Source organism: Myxine glutinosa, chromosome 12, assembly GCF_964187855.1.
Source record: "Myxine glutinosa chromosome 12, kmMyxGlut1.1, whole genome shotgun sequence".
Lineage (NCBI taxonomy): Eukaryota > Metazoa > Chordata > Myxini > Myxiniformes > Myxinidae > Myxine > Myxine glutinosa.
This window is the reverse complement of record NC_136272.1, coordinates 59,250,898-59,269,994: the sequence shown is the minus strand read 5'-3', so window position 1 is coordinate 59,269,994 and position 19,097 is coordinate 59,250,898. Positions and strand designations below refer to the sequence as shown.

Sequence of the window (19,097 nt, the reverse complement as noted above, 5' to 3'; positions counted from 1 at the left end):
TATGAATGCCCTTGATGAGTGCTTCCCAGATCTGTAAACAGTTTGACGCTATGACGTCATTTGATGACGTCATGACGAAAAAACGGAATTTTCACATTTTGGCAAGATACGGTTCACCCTGTGGGTGACATATGTTCATTATTTCTTTGATTGATTGTAATTTATGAGACTCCTTTTGAGCATCTTTTATACTCTTTATAGCACCCGCAACTGAGCCCACGGCAGAAGCGGTTGAACCAATTAGGTCTTTATGTTTAAGGATGGTTGAACCAATACCCATTAGAGTATCAATTATTATCCCATCTCCTTTATTTCTAAATTGATGCCCAACTCCCAATTGTCTCTTAGGTTTATAGTATCCTCTCCCAAGAAACATACCTTCACCCTTATAGTATGGTGAAAGGAACATCTCATCCCCTGTCATTATTTTATATTTTCCCAACTTGTGTTTTCTCACAATAACCATTATTTATTTATTGAAAAACTTCACATAGGTGAATTCTGATGGATATAATTTCTTCATTAAAGGAAATCATGATTATCTTGATCGGTTATCCTCAAAGTTTTCTCTGTATATGGTTTTTCCTGTGACAGGAAAATAGACTAGATTTTTTGGTTCCATATTGAATTTATAACCAATCGGGGTTGAGTATGCACTGAATGAAAATATTGTATTTGTTCTTATTCCATCGTTGTAAACTCCATCAATCAAACCACAGTGAATTAATACTGAATTTATACCGGAGGATATTTGGATTACATTATCACTGTAAAACGTCCCGTTATTTTCAATCTTTTTTGAGGAGAAACCGAACAACTCTCTAAATGATTTATCAATTGTGAAATCCACTTTGTAATTATTTTTAAGTCTAATAGTTGATTTTGAAGTATGTTTTTGAATATCTATTACAATATTTTTTGGTTCATCACCTTGTTCTTTCATGAGGAGAGAGACTTCAGAAGATATTTGAGCAATCTCATAAGCCCCAGGTGGAACTGTAATGGTTTTGTATCCACTCCCTGAATTATAGCTAAACTTGTTGTTTTCATCTTTTTTTTTTTCTTTTTTTTGTATACAAGATCGAGGCTCGTGAAAGAGCTAACATTAATCACACAAAAAGACAAACCGACACACAAAACACAAAAAACAAGGGGAGCGGCAGACAAGATGGGGAGAGAGGGGGAAGGACACAAAAGAGAGGGGGAAGAGGGGGAAGGACACAAACACAACATTTGAGAGCAGGGACATCGGGAGGACTTGGGGGGAGGTGGGAGAGGAATAAAACATATGAACACTGCAAGGACTCTGGGGTGAATTACCGGGGGTAGAAAAGATCAAGGTTTTCGATGGGGGAAGATAAGAGATGGTGGTGAACAGCTGTTTTAAAGACCTGGAGAGAGGAGTGGGATTGAAGGGAATGAGGGAGTTTGTTCCAGAGGCGGGAGAAAAGGGGAATGAAAGAGTGAAGGTGAGCAGAGAGCCTAGACTTTGGCAGTTTAACCATAAGAGGGTTGCAAGCAGATCTTGTGCGACCTGAAGGAATATTGGGGGGACAGAGCACAGAGAGAGCTGGGGGAGCAAGGCCGGAGAGGAGTCGGTAGAAGACAGAAAGACCACCAACCTGCCTGCGGTGAGTGAGTGAAAGGCCCTCGGTGTTGACTACATCGCAGGAGATTCCAATGATTCTGAAAGCTTTGGCCTCAACAGCGTGAAGCCGAGCAAGGTGTGAGGCAGGAGCACCAGCCCAGAGGGGGGAACAGTATTCCATTGAGCTGCGGATGAAAGCCTTGTATGTGGTGAGGAGCTCAGGTGTGCCAAGGAAGGACTTCGCACGACGGAGGATGCCCAGTCGGCGACTGGCTTTGGAGGCCAGCTTGGAAATGTGGTTTTCCCAAGAAAGATCATGGCAGATAGTGAGACCCAAAAGCTTGAGCGACAGAACTTCTTGGAGAGGATTGTTGAGAAAGTAGATGGGAGGGTTGTCCAGTCGGTCCTTTCGGAGAGACATTGTAAGAGTGTGAGATTTGTCAGGATTGAAAGACATGTTCCACTTGTTTGACCAGTCTGTGATTTTGTCCAGGTCTGCAGAGAGTGAGGAGGCTGCAGACTGCCGATCTGAGGGATGAGGAATGGAGCGACAGAGAGTAGAGTCGTCAGCAAAGAGATAGAGAGGATTTTCAAGAGAGTCAGAGAGATCATTGATGAAGACCAGAAAAAGCACAGGGCCCAGAACACTACCTTGGGGAACTCCAGCCTGAACAGGAAGAGGAGATGAGAGAAACCCATTCAGGGCCACACGTTGACTACGACCAGAGAGGAAGTCCGCCAGCCATGCGTGGAGATTTCCATGGATACCAAAGGAGGAGAGTTTGGTGAGCAGAGCAGGGTGCCAGACCATATAGAAGGCACGTGAAATGTCAAGGGAGACAGCTCTAATTTCCTGTTTGGCGTTGAGGACCTCCATCCATTGTTGAGAAAGCAGAAGCAGCATGTCCAGAGTAGAGTGACCAGGTCTGAAACCAAATTGATGATCAGAGATCAAGCCATTGGAGAAGAGGAAAGATTTAATATCTGAAGCAATGATGGATTCCATGACTTTGCTGATAATTGGGAGAAGGCTGATTGGTCTGTAGTTGCTGGGATCTGTTTTTGCACCTTTTTTGTGCAAACCGGTGATGTTGGCTGATTTCCAAGATTTAATATCTGTGATATTAAAAAGGGTATTGTAAGTTTCCATAGACAATAGCGATGCCTCATATTCTTTTGAAAGGTCAAGTTGTAGAGGGTAGGGGAATGAAACCGTGTGGTCGCTCGTGAAATTAAAACTAAGAATTGTGCTTCTCATCTTATTTAATATGTAATAAAATATCTTTGTATTGGCATTTATTAATTATTTTCATGTTCATCAACTGATCTAAAATGGCGGATGCTTCATTAAAACAATTGTTGTTTCCCGCCTTCTTACTTCCCAACAGCAACAGTAGTCTATTAACTAATTGTGATGGATCACTCAGAAGAAAACAAACGCCACTACCTGAACTTAGATTACTTAAAGCCTCAATAATGTGTTTCTCCTTTTCATTCTTCTTTTTTCTCCCAGCAACATGAACCCTATAATCAAGTGAGTTTAGTAAATCAATATATACTCTATCATCCTCATTTTTCATATTCAACGGCTCATCCAAATAAGATGAATTATAATATCCATATTTTGTAAGAAGAAACATTAATCCTGGAGTTGATTCAACATTTGGTTGAGTTGAACTCAAAAATATTAATTGATCATTATGTATCAATACCTTTTCTACAACAAGAATAAATACTGCTGGTACTTCTGTTGAAATGAGACCTGCTATGGTTTTTGAATTCGTTGAATATTCATTATTTTGAAGAGCCATCACAACATAATTAGGAGGTTGATTTGTTTCCTCCAGTTGTTGAAATAGTTCTTCATCATCATATTCCAATTCTGGCATTTGAACATCTTTTATAGCTTCAAGTTCTTGCTCTGTCATTTGACTAAAATCATCCAACTTCTGAAGTTTTTTTCGGAGTGTATTCTATAATAGGAAATGCAGAAGTAATCTTTCCTTGAGGAGTTTTTTAAAGTGGTTAAAAAAATTTATCTTGTTTTCTTTCAAACGCTTCTTCACCCATCAGTTTCTGTCTCCTTTTCTTCTTTATGTCTTCCTGTTGCTTTACAACTTTTGAAACCAACTCTTGATGTTCCCTAAACCGTCTTGCACGTTCTTTCACATCCATTTATTTATTGGAAAATATCATTTAATGAATTGTAAAGGTCAATGGGGAAATTTTCCTTTTCTTCATCATTATAGTAGATGTGTTGAAATATATCCTTTTCTTTAAATATTTCATCAAATTCTTTATTAGTATTAATACAAGTTGTTATTTCTTCTTCACTAATACTTGTATCTCTGCTTTTCATACGTTTGCGTTGAGTCTCCTCATCGATATCAAAACCGAATGATAAAATCTTAACTCCATCACCACACAATTGTTTAATAATTTGTCTCATTCCTTCAGGATTCGTTTCTAAAATCCCAAGACCGTTAGATTTTAGTTTATTTAACTCACTCTTACAATGTGAATATTTTGTAGAACCAAGAGAGACCTCCTCAAATATTTGACTTTCATTCTTCAATTGCATATGTTCCTCCATTGAAATGTAGTAATAATCTTCACCTTCTACTTCTCCTGGTCGCATTGCTCTGGTTGTAGTACCTACAATACGAATCATAGGGTGTTTAAAAAAAACAACTTACAATCCTTTCATTTTTACTATTCAAGAGTTTAGATTTATGAAAGTTCTTTCCTGAGGCAGATTTACCCACAAGATTAATAATAATTGTCATTTATATATGTAATTATCTTTAAAATAAAAATACATCCATTAATATCTCATCTTGTTTTACAACAATATATTTATATCTTCCAGTCGTATGCTTCATATAATTTTCAAATTCCTTCTTACTACATGATGTAGAACAATTATCTCTCCAAAAAGTATTTGTATCTATTGAATTTAACTTAAATAAAATAAAAGTATTGGCATTGTTTCTTATTGAGCGCCGAGGGAGTTGAAAATATGACTGACTAAGATAAATACAATTACAAGAAGAATGTCTCCCTCTTGTATAGTAGCTATCCATTACTGTTTGGTTTCTCTCATTAACAAAATCATCAAAGATGACGAGATTCTTTTTTGATTTATCTAAATCTTGGGGTGAAGGTATATCATCCGTATTATCACTGAGAATACAAGTAATAGGTTTTGATTTCTTTGTTTTCTGTGTAGCACAAAATAATTGTATTATATCTTCAATATTGTAGTCATTTAGTTTGTTTTGAAGTTTAAATAAACCGATAATGTCTTCCTTTTTAAGACCCGCATTAAAATCCTGTGAGAGTAGTTGATACTCGGGTTGAAAACTTGACTTCGTAATAATTATTAAATTATCATAATCTAAAAAATTAGGACTAAGGAGCATCTTTAAAAGCAAACAGGTTTTTCTGCATCCGCTTGAACCAACTATTAGACATCTCAATGAATTTGGAAGATTTTTATGGTTATTAAATTTTATCTTATTTTCCCAAATGGGTAAAAAATCATTCATTTATATATTTTGAAAGAAAAGAGATCTAAATTTTTACATGCTTTTTTTTGATATTCTACTATTTAACCTGAGTTCACGTTTAATTTCAAGATAATCCATTATTTTATTGATATAATATTTTGTGTTGATATTTCCCTGAAAATGACAATCGTGAACAGCAAATAACACTAAACCGTGAAACATCACTCTAATTTTATCAATCTCTTCCATTGTGAGAAAAGGAGCATCTTCTACATTATGAATACCAATATCAGTGCGCAAGTTATTTTTAGATAGGTGTTTAACATCATCGAAGTAATAAATATTCATTTCTCTTATTAATCTTGCAAAGTAATTCATTTTTGGTGTAATTTTAAAATTATTATTTTCCTTTTTATATTTTTTTATCATCATTAATTAATAGATAATCACAGAATAAACATTGTTTATGAGCTTTTGACTCTATGTTTAATCCCAACCTATCACACGCAGGGCAATTCTCTAATTTATCTTATGTAGTATCTGAGAATTCAAGAGGTTCAAAATCCAACATATCGTTTGAACGCATCATATTTATATCGTAAAACTTTACTTAAAATGAAGACTCATCACTATCAATAGTATCTTCACTTTCAATATCACTACAACTATCATTTATAAAGCTACTCTCATAACTATCATTTGAACACAGTGTAGAATAACTGTCTTGAGATCCAAAGGAGTCATCAGAATCAGTTTGTTCATATTCTCCAAAGTCTTCACTTGAATAATGGCTCATATTTAATTCGTAGAAAAAACATTACCATCTATATCCATATACTTTTTCTCATTAGTAGATTCAACTACGGTATTTTTAATGTTAAATGTAATTTTAAAATGATTCCGAATTACTATTGAGCGGAACGACATTTCACCCGATATATTAACGTCTCTCATTTCTTCAAGATTAACATCTTTAGGATTATTCAAGAAAATAGAAATTTCACCGTGTTTAGAGTTAATAGTTTTATCTTCCTTTTCGGCAGCCTCAGTAAAAAGAGTTTACTTTTTTGACACTTTTACATCTTTCATTACCTCTTCTAGTTTATTTTAAATCTCCATAAACAAGGGTGAAACTTTTGTTATAATTACTTTAATTGATGGTTTTCCAAAGATAGAGAATGCCCTTCATTTAAAAGGGATAGAGGAACTCATGTTATCTTTCATAATAGGTTTAATCCAAAAATTATTATAGGCATCTTTGTTCAATTTTACATCCATGCAATATATTTCAGTGTCCTTTTTAGTTGAGGTGATTGATTGAAATTTTGCTTTTGTGTTTTGAAACATTGTATTTATTAGGTAAAAAACTAGGGGGGTTAAATCAAGTCTAAAACCTTGAAGTCTCCTCCAAAATAAAAATTAAAAAAATAAGGTCTAAAACCTTAAATCCTATAAACTATTTTGAACCTGTGCCAAGAACTGATTTTTATTTTAAGCATAGATTTACCTATAAATTATACCGAGTTTACATCAAGGAAATTTTATTTTAAGCACAGATTTATCTTAAAATTATACCGAGTTTTCATCAAGGAAATTTTATTTTAAGCATAGATTTACCTATAAATTATACCGAGTTTTCATCAAGGAAATTTTATTTTAAGCAATCTTTTTACTATATAAATATGGTGTATACAACGTATTGCGACGTTTGTAATCGTGAGTACAAATATTATAAAAAGCATATTCAAACTAACAAACACGTTCAATCTACTTCATCTAATATCTCCACTTGAACAAGAAAACATTGTGTTGTTTGCTCTAAGGATGTTTTGAAGAAGAGATTTTCTAGACACCTTCAATCACAAAAACACAAGAAGAATGAGAAGAATAAATTTTATATTGAAAACAGTGATGAGGCGTTTAAGGGACATATAAAAATGAGATTGCTTCACTTTGAAGACCCCGGACCATCCTCTATCCTTGAAGCCATTGATATGGTAAAACCACTTGTTGAAACTCTAATTAAAAACACATTGGGTGAAATCGGTCCTTTAAAGTTTTATATGGGAGTAAAATTAAAGATGAAAAGGGATGATGAAGAACAATCCTCCTATATGAGAACAAATCCTCACTTTATTACATCATTACAAGATTTTATCGTAAGTGATGTTTATGAAGAGCTCTGTAGACAAGAAGAAGATGTTGATAACACTGTAGTAGGTAGCGGATATAGTATCACTAAAATCATTTTCTTAGATATACACATTCTAAAATCTGACTCTCTTAGGGCTTCTTCTTACATTGATTTGCCAAGAGCTATAAAACTTAAAAAAGCAATTATAAATATCAAGAATAAAGTGAATAAATGCTTTCTTTGGTCTGTTCTTGCGCACCTACATCCACAAGATAACCATGTTGAAAGAGTATCTCATTATAAGAAATATGAGAATACGCTGAATACCATTGATTTAAAGTTCCCTATGTCATTGGTAGATATTCCAAAATTTGAAAAGATGAATAATCTTTCAGTTAATGTATACTTTTTAACAGATACAAACAAAGTTCAGATATTAAAGATTTCCAATAAAAAAAAAATGATGAAACACACATAAACCTTTTATGTTATAGTTTAGAGGAAAATTCACATTATGCTTACATTAAAGATCTATCAAGATTAATCAGATCACAAGTGGTTAATAGAAAAAATAAAATATATCCTTGTGAGCGATGTCTCAACTTCTTTCATACTAAAGAACGATTAGAAAAACATTCGGAATATTGTAGTAATCATAAATCAACCACTATAACTATGCCGGAAGTGGGTTCAAATATATCATTTAAAGATATTAATAAATCTATAAAACATCCATTCGTGATGTATGCTGACTTTGAAAGTATCCTTGAAAAGATAGATACTGCTTCTCCAGACCCTAAAGGGTCCTACACCAATAAATATCAAAAACATACCCCCCTGCAGTTTCTGTTATTATATTAAGTCATCTGTGGGTAAAAAGAATAAGAAATTAGAACATTATAGAGGACCTGATGCTTCGAAGGAGTTTGTTAAAAGATTAGAAAGAGACTGCATTCGGTTATCAGAGGTAATGAGAAAAACCAATAGACCAATGTCCTTGACGAGTGAAGAGAAAAGGGAATTTAGAAAAAACAATGTCTGTCATATTTGTGAGGAGGAAATTAGTGATGATCTAAAGGTAAGAGACCATTGTCATCTCACCGGTAAATATCGAGGTCCTGCTCATCAAAGTTTTAATCTCAATTTTAAACTTCCTTCTTTCATTCCTGTCTTTCTTCATAACAACGCTCACTATGACACACATCTATTTATAAATGAACTTTTAAAAGATATCTGGAGACATTTCAGCGATTCAAAACACAGATCAGAAATACATTTCATTCACAAAAACAATTCATACATCCCCTATAACTCGTATTAGATTTCTTGATACATTTAAGTTTATGGCAAGTCCATTATCTAACTTAGCATCAAACATTTAAAAAATTCCTAATCTTCAATCACATTTTTCAAGGGAAGAAGAAATTGAACTCCTATCACAAAAGGGAATATATCCATATGATTATATGGATTCATTTGAAAGATTTAAAGAAACACAACTTCCCTCAAAAGAAAATTTCTACAATGAGTTAAATAAAAGTCATATAACTGATAAAGATTATACACAAGCACAAAATGTTTGGAGAAAATTTAACATAAAGAACCTTGGAGAGTACCATGATTTGTATCTTAAAACTGATGTTCTATTGTTGGCTGATGTGTTTGAGACCTTTAGAACGGTCTGTCATAATAAAAATTCTTATGGTTTAGATCCCGCTCACTATTACACTGCTCCTGGATTGGCTTGGAGTGCTATGCTAAAAATGACAAAACAGAATTTAGAATTAATCAACGATGTAGATATGCTATTGATGATAGAGAAGGCTAAAAGAGGTGGAATATCTCAAGTATGTTCAAAGAGATATGCTAAAGCTAACAACAAATATCTTCCTAATTATGATGCTAAGGAAGATAGTTCTTACCTGATGTATTATGATGCTAATAACTTGTACGGGTGGGCTATGTCTCAATCTCTACGTTACGGAAAACCTAAATGGGTTAAAGAGAAAGATTATGAAAAGGTTTTGAGACAAGTAAAAATTTCTACTCAAGGAGAATTGGACAAAGCTAAAGTTGGTTATTATTTTGAAGTTGATTTGAAATATCCTGAAGAACTCCACAACAAACATAAAGACCTGCCATATGCTCCTGTTAAAGAAAGTCCAAAAAAAGAATGGTTTAGTGGTTATCAACAATCATTTAATATCAACGGTCAATCAACAGAAAAATTACTTACTACGTTGTATGATAAAGAGAATTATGTTTTACATCAAATAAATTTGAGACAGTGTTTATCTGACGGATTGAGAGTGAAGAAAATTCATAGAGTTGTACAGTTTAGACAAAGTCATTGGTTAAAGAAATATATTGACTTCAATACGAGTAGAATAACTGAAGCTAAAACTGATTTTGAAAAGGACTTTTATAAGTTAATGAATAATGCTGTATTTGGAAAGACTATCGAAAATGTTAGGAATAGACAAAACATAAGACTTGCTTCATCTTGGAATCAAGCTTCTAAATTAATTAATAAACCTAGTTTTCAAAGAGCGGAGGTGTTTTCAGAAAACTTTAGTGCTATTCATATGATTAAAGAAAGTATTGAAATGGATAAACCAATTTATATAGGAACATGAATTCTTGACTTATCAAAGACATTAATGTATGACTACTTTTACAACAATTTAAGGAAGAAATACGAGAATAGAGTTAATCTACTTTATATGGATACAGATAGTTTTATTTTGAAAATAAATACGGAGGATGTTTATTCAGATATGATTGATGAAATTGATATTTACGATACTAGTAATTATGAATTGGGTAATCATTTATTTTCAAACGTGAACAAAAAAGTTATTGGTAAATTTAAAGATGAGTTGGGCGGAAAGATAATGACTGAATTTGTTGCATTAAGGTCAAAGGCATATGCTTATAAATATATTGACAAGAACATTGAAAAGTGTGATAAAAAGTTAAAAGGAATAAAGAAAGGTGTAATTAAAGATAGTATAAACTTTGAGAATTATTATAATTGTTTAACATTAAAGACAGAAGAGTGTCGGAAAATGAATACGATAAGAAGTTATAAACTTGTGTTATATACTGAAGAGATAAATAAAAAAGCATTGGGGGCTTTTGATGATAAGAGATTTATTTTAGAGAAGGGAATTAATAGTGTCCCTTATGGATATAACTGATAAGATTAATTTTAAAAAGGGGGGTTAGGGATTTTAATGGGCTACCGCCACCTTTTTTACGATAACATAAATGATTGAACCAGGTTATAACCAAACCAAGGAATGGAGGTGTAATCAACCTTGGTATATAAATAGAAAGCATAATGAATGTGAGATATACCAAATAGGTATAATTGAGGAGATAATGGGGGTGAAGGTAAATAAAAGAATAAATTTCAATACTAATAAGTTGGAGGATGTGAGGAAAATATATATCTTGGAATGGACAGAAAATTTTGATGGTTGTCAAGAAATCGAGGGAAAAATAATTTACTATCATCTTAAAATGATATGTGGCTCGGGGGGGTGGTCAAACAAGGTCATTAAGAGAGGTGCATCATTTTATCTTGGTTAAAAAGAAATACTTGGAACAAAATGATAATGTATTATTCGTCAATATACTGGATGGAGATGAATGTTTAAAAAAAATTAAGTTATTGCCAAAGGTTGAAGGGGTGTTCATTGGCTCCTTGTTTGAGTTTGCCACAGTTGTCAATACACACCAGTGGGTGAATTGGGGGTTTGATTTGATAGATATTAAACTGGCTAGACTTGATCATGTCTCAGTGGGGGGAAATAAGGTTGCACAATTTTATGGTGAGACAGCCGGTCAGAAGGTTTTTCCCCTTTTTCACCATTCACTTACATGTAAAATTAGAGGTAGTCCAGAAGCAACATTTTCCCTCTACTAATATGTACAAGAATATCCATTGGATAATTCGAATGTACAATAATATGTATAAGAATAACCTTTGGATAAGTCGAATGTACAATAATATGTTTAAGAATAACCATTGGATAAGTCAAATGTACAATAATATGTATAAGAATAACCTTTAGATAAGTCGAACGTACAACAATATGTATAAGAATAACCATTGGATAAGTCGAACGTACAATAATATGTATAAGAATAACCATTGGATAAGTCGAATGTACAATAATATGTATAAGAATAACCTTTGGATAAGTCTAATGTACAATAATATGTATAAGAATAACCATTGGATAAGTCGAACGTACAATAATATGTATAAGGATAACCTTTGGATAAGTCGAACGTACAATAATATGTATAAGAATATCCATTGGATAAGTCGAACGTACAATAATATGTATAAGAATATCCTTTGGATAAGTCCAACGTACCCTCCCGCTTTGGGTCATAAGTTCCCTTTGGATTATTTCAACTTACGTGCTGGCATGTTTTCATCTTCGTCTGTTGAATAGAAAGAAGAGAAGCTTTGTTAGCACCTTTTCATCTTGTTTATTATAATTATTAAAGACTTTGCTTTCATCGTTACTGCATTAAGTTTACACAGTGTGAACTTGGCAAGTGTAGTTTCATGGACTAACTACAACAGCACTCGGTAGAGCCCACATCTCTGCCAGAGCGAACACTTTACGTTTAGTATCCCACTGATTGGCCAGATATGGATCCAGATCGCAACCAAAATTAAATCAATTTGTCCTCTTCACCCCCAATGTGTCCACTAAGTTTCGTCCGAATCCTTCGAGAACTTTTTGAGATTTTTGATACAGGCTGATAGGATAACTATAGGAAATTTGATACAGTCTGATAGGATAACTTATAGGAAATTCCATACAGGCTGAAATGCCAACTTATAGGAAATTCAGTACGGGCTGAAATGCCAACTTAGAGGAAATTTGATACAGGCTGAAAGGATAACTTAGAGGAAATTTGATACAGGCTGATAGGATAACATATAGGAAATTTGATACAGGCTGATAGGATAACTTATAGGAAATTTGATACAGGCTGAAATGCCATCTTATAGGAATTTTGATATGGGCTGATAGGATAACTTATAGGAAATTTGATATAAGCTGATAGGATAACTTATAGGAAATTTGATACAGACTGATAGGATAACTTATAGGAAATTTGATACAGGCTGAAATGCCAACTTATAGAAATTTTGATATAGGCTGATAGGATAACTTAGAGGAAATTTGATACAGGCTGAAATGCCAACTTATAGGAATTTTGATATAGGCTGATAGGATAACTTATAGGAAATTTGATACAGGCTGATAGCATAACTTAAAGGAATTTTGATACAGGCTGATAGGATAACTTATAGGAAATTTGATACAGGCTGATAGGATAACTCATAGGAAATTTGATACAGGCTGAAATGCCAACTTATACGAATTTTGATATAGGCTGATAGGATAACTTATAGGAAATTTGATACAGGCTGATAGCATAACTTATAGGAAATTTGATACAGGCTGAAAGGATAACTTATAAGAAATTTGATACAGGCTCAAATGCCAACTTATAGGAATTTTGATATGAGCTGATAGGATAACTTATCGGAAATTTGATACAGGCTGATAGGATAACTTATAGGAATTTTGATATCGGCTGATAGGATAACGTATAGGAAATTTGATACAGGCTGATAGCATAACGTATAGGAATTTTGATACAGGCTGATAGGATAACTTATAGGAAATTTGATACAGGCTGAAATGTCAACTTATAGGAATTTTGATATAGGCTGATAGGATAACTTATAGGAAATTTTATACAGGCTGATAGCATAACTTATAGGAATTTTGATACAGGCTGATAGCATAACTTATAGGAATTTTGATACAGGCTGATAGGATAACTTATAGGAAATTTGATGCAGGCTGAAATGCCAACTTATAGGAATTTTGATACAGGCTGATAGGATAACTTATAGGAAATTTAATACAAGCTGAAAGGACAACTTATAGGAATTTTGATATCGGCTGATAGGATAACTTATAGGAAATTTGATACAGGCTGAAATGCCAACTTATAGGAATTTTGATATCGGCTGATAGGATAACTTATAGGAAATTTGATACAGGCTGATAACATAACTTATAGGAATTTTGATACAGGCTGATAGGATAACTTATAGGAAATTTGATACAGGCTGATAGGATAACTTATAGGAAATTTGATACAGGCTGATAACATAACTTATAGGAATTTTGATACAGGCTGATATGATAACTTATAGGAAATTTGATACAGGCTGATAGGATAACTTATAGGAAATTTGATACAGGCTGAAATGCCAACTTATAGGAAATTTGATACAGGCTGATAGGATAACTTATAGGAAATTTGATACAGGCTGAAATGCCAACTTATAGGAATTTTGATATAGGCTGATAGGATAACTTATAGGAATTTTGATACAGGCTGATAGCATAACTTATAGGAATTTTGATACAGGCTGATAGCATAACTTATAGGAAATTTTATACAGGCTGATAGGATAACTTCTAGGAAATTTGATACAGGCTGAAATGCCAACTTATAGGAATTTTGATACAGGCTGATAGGATAACTTATAGGAATTTTGATACAGGCTGATAGGATAACTTATAGGAAATTTGACACAGGCTGAAATGCCAACTTATAGGAAATTTGATACAGGCTGATAGAATAACTTATAGGAATTTTGATACAGGCTGATAGGATAACTTATAGGAAATTTGATACAGGCTGAAATGCCAACTTATAGGAAATTTTATACAGGCTGATAGGATAACTTATAGGAATTTTGATACAGGCTGATAGCATAACTTATAGGAAATTTGATACAGGCTGATAGGATAACTTATAGGAAATTTTATACAGGCTGATAGGATAACTTCTAGGAAATTTGATACAGGCTGAAATGCCAACTTATAGGAATTTTGATACAGGCTGATAGGATAACTTATAGGAATTTTGATACAGGCTGATAGGATAACTTATAGGAATTTTGATACAGGCTGATAGCATAACTTATAGGAAATTTGATACAGGCTGATAGGATAACTTATAGGAAATTTTATACAGGCTGATAGGATAACTTCTAGGAAATTTGATACAGGCTGAAATGCCAACTTATAGGAATTTTGATACAGGCTGATAGGATAACTTATAGGAATTTTGATACAGGCTGATAGGATAACTTATAGGAATTTTGATACAGGCTGATAGGATAACTTATAGGAAATTTTATACAGGCTGATAGGATAACTTATAGGAATTTTGATACAGGCTGATAGGATAACTTATAGGAAATTTGATACAGGCTGAAATGCCAACTTATAGGAAATTTGATACAGGCTGAAATGCCAACTTATAGGAATTTTGATACAGGCTGAAAGGACAACTTATAGGAAATTTGATACAAAGACTTGCTCTTTCGGAACAAGGATGCAGACAGACAAAGACTTCCTCTTTCGGAACAAGATACAGCAGGTGGGTTTTATCACGTGTAAGCAAAATGTTGGCAGAGGACACATCCACCCTAACGTCCCTTCAAGATGTGTTTAAGCGTTTTCAAAATGGAGTTTGAAAAGGACAATCGCAATGTAGAGGTTCACAATTGAATAAGGCAACTGTAAAAGCATCGGAGCCATGTTAAGGCTCATCCCTGTATGTACCTCTTTCTGAGACGTAAATCGCGACTTTTTGAAGGAGTTTCCAGAACAACACAACAGCAATTGTCACCAGCAGCCCTTTCAATACCCCTGCACACAGAGTCACAAACGGAAATGAAACAGATTAATTTTGATCAATATTATAGTACCTTGGACAGAATAGCATGGAAGGGAGAGGGGAGCAAAGAGAAAAACAAAAGGAAATGACGATTGAAATTTGGGGGAAACAACTTTAATATAGTCATCGACGCCGTGGAAATATGTTGGAAGGTAAGTCGAAAAATAAAAAGTCCCATGGGGGAAATGATGATTATTTCCCCATTGTTTTTGAGGAGATTTGAAAATAAATTACCTGAATTTGAGGCAAAACACCTTTTCAGCCTCTTATTGGGTGCGGTCCCAGATGGGGAGCACAACCCCATGAGATCTTACTGTCCAGATGTAACAGAGTTTGGTTTGTAGTTGGGTTTTCATCGCTCAGGTAGTTGTGGAGATATTTTAGTGAAAATAGGGGATTCAGAGAGGGGTCCCGTGGCCTCCTTTATGGGGGAGATAGGGCCACGATGAGCAAAGGTTCGGACATGGGCCCAATGTCTCGTGACGAGTTTGGTATGGATCTGTCTGGCGGTTTCTGAGAAGTACAGTCACGTGAAAAAGTAAGTACACCCCATGTAAAGTTTTGACTTTTTCAACCTAATTCAACATACAGCTATTTGATCTTCATTTCAACAATATTGAAAGATAAAGGTGATATAACATAACAAATATCATGAAACATTTACATTTTGTAGTCCATTGTATAATTTAAATAAACATAAATGCAAATTTCGCATGTAGAAAAAGTAAGTACACCCCTACATTTATCACTACATCAAATACCTAAAATTAGAATCAGGTGCACCAGCTCAGGTGCAAATGATTAGAACATCGTGTTACGGCCCCCCCCCCCCTTTCCTCTGGTCTCAGTGGGCCTCCGAACCCCGAGAGGGTCCCCGGCAGAAAGATGTGTTATCCCTGGTTGAAACCCAGCAGATAACGTCCCTCAATGGAACCAGCAAACGAAACAGCCAAACCAATGATGCAACCACACCAAGTTATAAGCAAACCATACTATATTATAAATCACACACAAAGAGCCATACAGCAATGGGGCAATCACCCCTACTTTCAAATCTTACGATAATATCCTTGTCAAGCCCCTTAACCCCACTCATGGCACCTCCCCCAATGTCTCTGCTCTCCTCCAAGGCGAAGTCCCAATGTCTCTGTGCGCTCCCGCGATCGGGGAGTCAAGGCCCGGTGGTCAATTGAGGCGTGGACGAGCGAGACGACCCCGAGGTCACGTGCTCAGCCCCCAGCAGCCCAGCGGTGGCGAGGAACCTCCCAAAGGTGCGCTCCCTCCCGCGATCGGGGAGTCAAGGCCCGGTGGTCAATTGAGGCGTAGACGAGCGAGACGACCCCGAGGTCACGTGCTCAGCCCCCAGCAACACCGCGGTGGCGAGGAACCTCACAAAGATGCACTCCGACGTACACATTGCGGTTCAACCCGCGAGCCTCCGTATAATTCTCATGTGTCCCTTTCTGGCACAGCCGTTCCCGGCAATCCACCAGGGGATAATGTCCAGCCGACACGACGAAAGCCGGTTCACAGCCGGGTGCTCGCGTGGCCAAGATGACAGACGGCTTTCGCTCCAACCCGGATTCTCAAGGCCTGGATCGCTCCACGCACTCCGGCGATATTTCTTATTGACCGAACTTCCCTTCAAGGACGCAAAGTTCCCTCGCCCAGTACGTCGAACGCTCGGCCCGGAGCTTCAACCACCACCTCTCTTTTTCCTTCGCTCCACCTCTTCCGGTCTCGATCCGGATTTCCAGCCACATTTTACCAGGAGCGCTTTTAAATCTTTTACTCACAACAACCCTTTCCCTTAAGTCACAATAAACATACTATCTAGAATACTTCGAACCAGCAACACTACTCATAACAACAATCATTAAGGCCGAGTCTGTAACAATCGTTACAGAGGATCTTGGAGGAACCTGTCTTATTTAAACCTCAGACATTTAGTTTAGTTTGCTCTTTGTTGTTGAAGTGTGGGGTGTCACCATGCCTAGATCAAAAGAGCTCTCTGAGGCCTTCAGAAAGAAGGTTATAGATGCCGACGAGTCTGGGAAGGGATTTAAAAAGATCTCCAAACAATTTGAAATCAATCATTCGATTGTCCGGAAGATCATCTACAAGTGGAGAAGATTCCAAACAACTGCCAACTTGTTCAGGCCAGGCCGCCCCAGCAAGTTCAGCCCGAAAGCAGACCGCAAGATGCTGAAAGAAGTCTCTAAGAACCCCAGAATGTCATCACGGGACCTACAGGTAGCTCTTGCCACTGTTGATGTCAAAGTGCACGAGTCTACCATAAGAAAAAGGCTACACAAATTTGATCTACATGGGAGGTGTGCCAGGAGGAAACCTTTGCTGTCCACAAAGAACATCAGGGCAAGACTAAAGTTTCCCAATGAACACATTTTTTTTTTTTTTTTTTGTATACAGAATCGAGGCTCGTGAAAGAGCTAACATTTATCACACAAACAAATCAAACAGACAAACAAAATATATAAAAAGAGGGAGCGGTAGACAAGATGGGGAGAGAAGAGGAAGTACAAAAACACAACATTTGAGAGCAGGGACATCGGGAGATGTGTGGGAGGGAGAGGGCTTGGGGGGGGGAGGAGGTGTGGGAAGGGGGGGGGGGGGGAATATAAAACACAAGGACACCAAGGACATCCAGGAAAGAAGTTGGTATATCAAAAAAGTTGATTTGGGGTGAAATTAGCGGGGGTAGAAGAGATCAAGGATTTGGAGGGGGGAAGATAAGAGATGGTGGTGAACAGCTGTTTTAAAGACCTGTAGGGAGGAGTGGGATTGAAGAGAGTGACGGAGTTTGTTCCAGAGGCAGGAGAAAAGAGGAATGAAGGAGTGAATGTGAGCAGACAGTCTTGATTTTGGCAGTTTAACCATAAGAGGGTTGCAAGCAGATCTTGTGGGACCTGTAGGAATATTTGTGGGACAGAGCCCAGAGAGAGCTGGGGGAGCAAGGCCGGAGAGGAGTCGGAAGAAGACGGAAGGACCACCAACCTGCCTGCGGCGAGTGAGTGAAAGGCCCTCGGAGTTAGCTTCATCACGGGAGATTCCAATGATTCTGAACGCTTTGGTTTCAACAGCGTGAAGACGAGCTAGGTGTGAGGCAGGAGCACCAGCCCAGAGGGGAGAGCAGTATTCCATTGAGCTGCGGATGAAAGCCTTGTATGTGGTGAGGAGCTCAGGTGTGCCAAGGAAGGACTTCGCATGACAGAGGATGCCCAGTCGGCGACTGGCTTTGGAGGCCAGATTGGAAATGTGGTTTTCCCAGGAAAGATCATGGCAGATCGTGAGACCCAAAAGCTTGAGTGACAGAACTTCTTGGAGAGGATTATTCAGAAAGTGGATGGGAGGGTTGTCCAGTCGTTCTTTTCGGAGAGAAATCGTAAGATTGTGACATTTGTCAGGATTGAAAGACATGTTCCACTTGTTTGCCCAGTCTGTGATTTTGTCCAGGTCTGCAGAGAGTGAGGAGTCTGCAGACTGCCGATCTGAGGGATGAGGAATGGAGCGGCAGAGAGTGGAGTCATCAGCAAAGAGATAGAGAGGATTTTCAAGAGAGTCAAGAGAGATCATTGATGAAGACCAGAAAAAGCACAGGGCCCAGAACACTGCCTTGGGGAACTCCAGCCTGAACAGGAAGAGGAGATGAGAGAAACCCATTCAGGGCCACACGTTGACTACGACCAGAGAGGATGTCCACCAGCCATGCGTGGAGATTTCCATGGATACCAAAGGAGGAGGGTTTGGTGAGCAGAGCGGGGTGCCAGACCGTATCGGAGGCACGTGATATGTCAAGGGAGACAGCTCTAATTTCCTGTTTGGCATTGAGGACCTCCATCCATTGTTGAGAAAGCAGAATCAGCATGTCCAGAGTAGAGTGACCTGGTCTGAAACCAAATTGATGGTCAGAGATCAAGCCATTGGAGAAGAGGAAAGATTTCATATCCGAAGCAATGATGGATTCCATGACTTTGCTGATAATTGGAAAAAGGCTGATTGGTCTGTAGTTGCTAGGATCTGTTTTTGCACCTTTTTGTGTAAAGCG

The 19,097-nt window shown here is 36.6% G+C and overlaps 1 protein-coding gene across 2 annotated transcripts in view; it reads right to left on the bottom strand.

Moving 5' to 3' along the window:
* The window catches only part of LOC137437438 (protein FAM3D-like), a 131,673-nt gene that overhangs the window by 57,574 nt on the left and 55,002 nt on the right, over positions 1 to 19,097 (bottom strand). For both annotated transcript variants that reach the window (XM_068131757.2, XM_068131756.2), the window contains exons 2-3: positions 14,917 to 15,003; positions 11,666 to 11,689 (exon numbers count right to left, since the gene is read on the bottom strand). In XM_068131757.2, the coding sequence (XP_067987858.1) occupies positions 11,666 to 11,689; positions 14,917 to 15,003 (111 nt within the window). The remainder of the gene's footprint in view (positions 1 to 11,665; positions 11,690 to 14,916; positions 15,004 to 19,097) is intronic.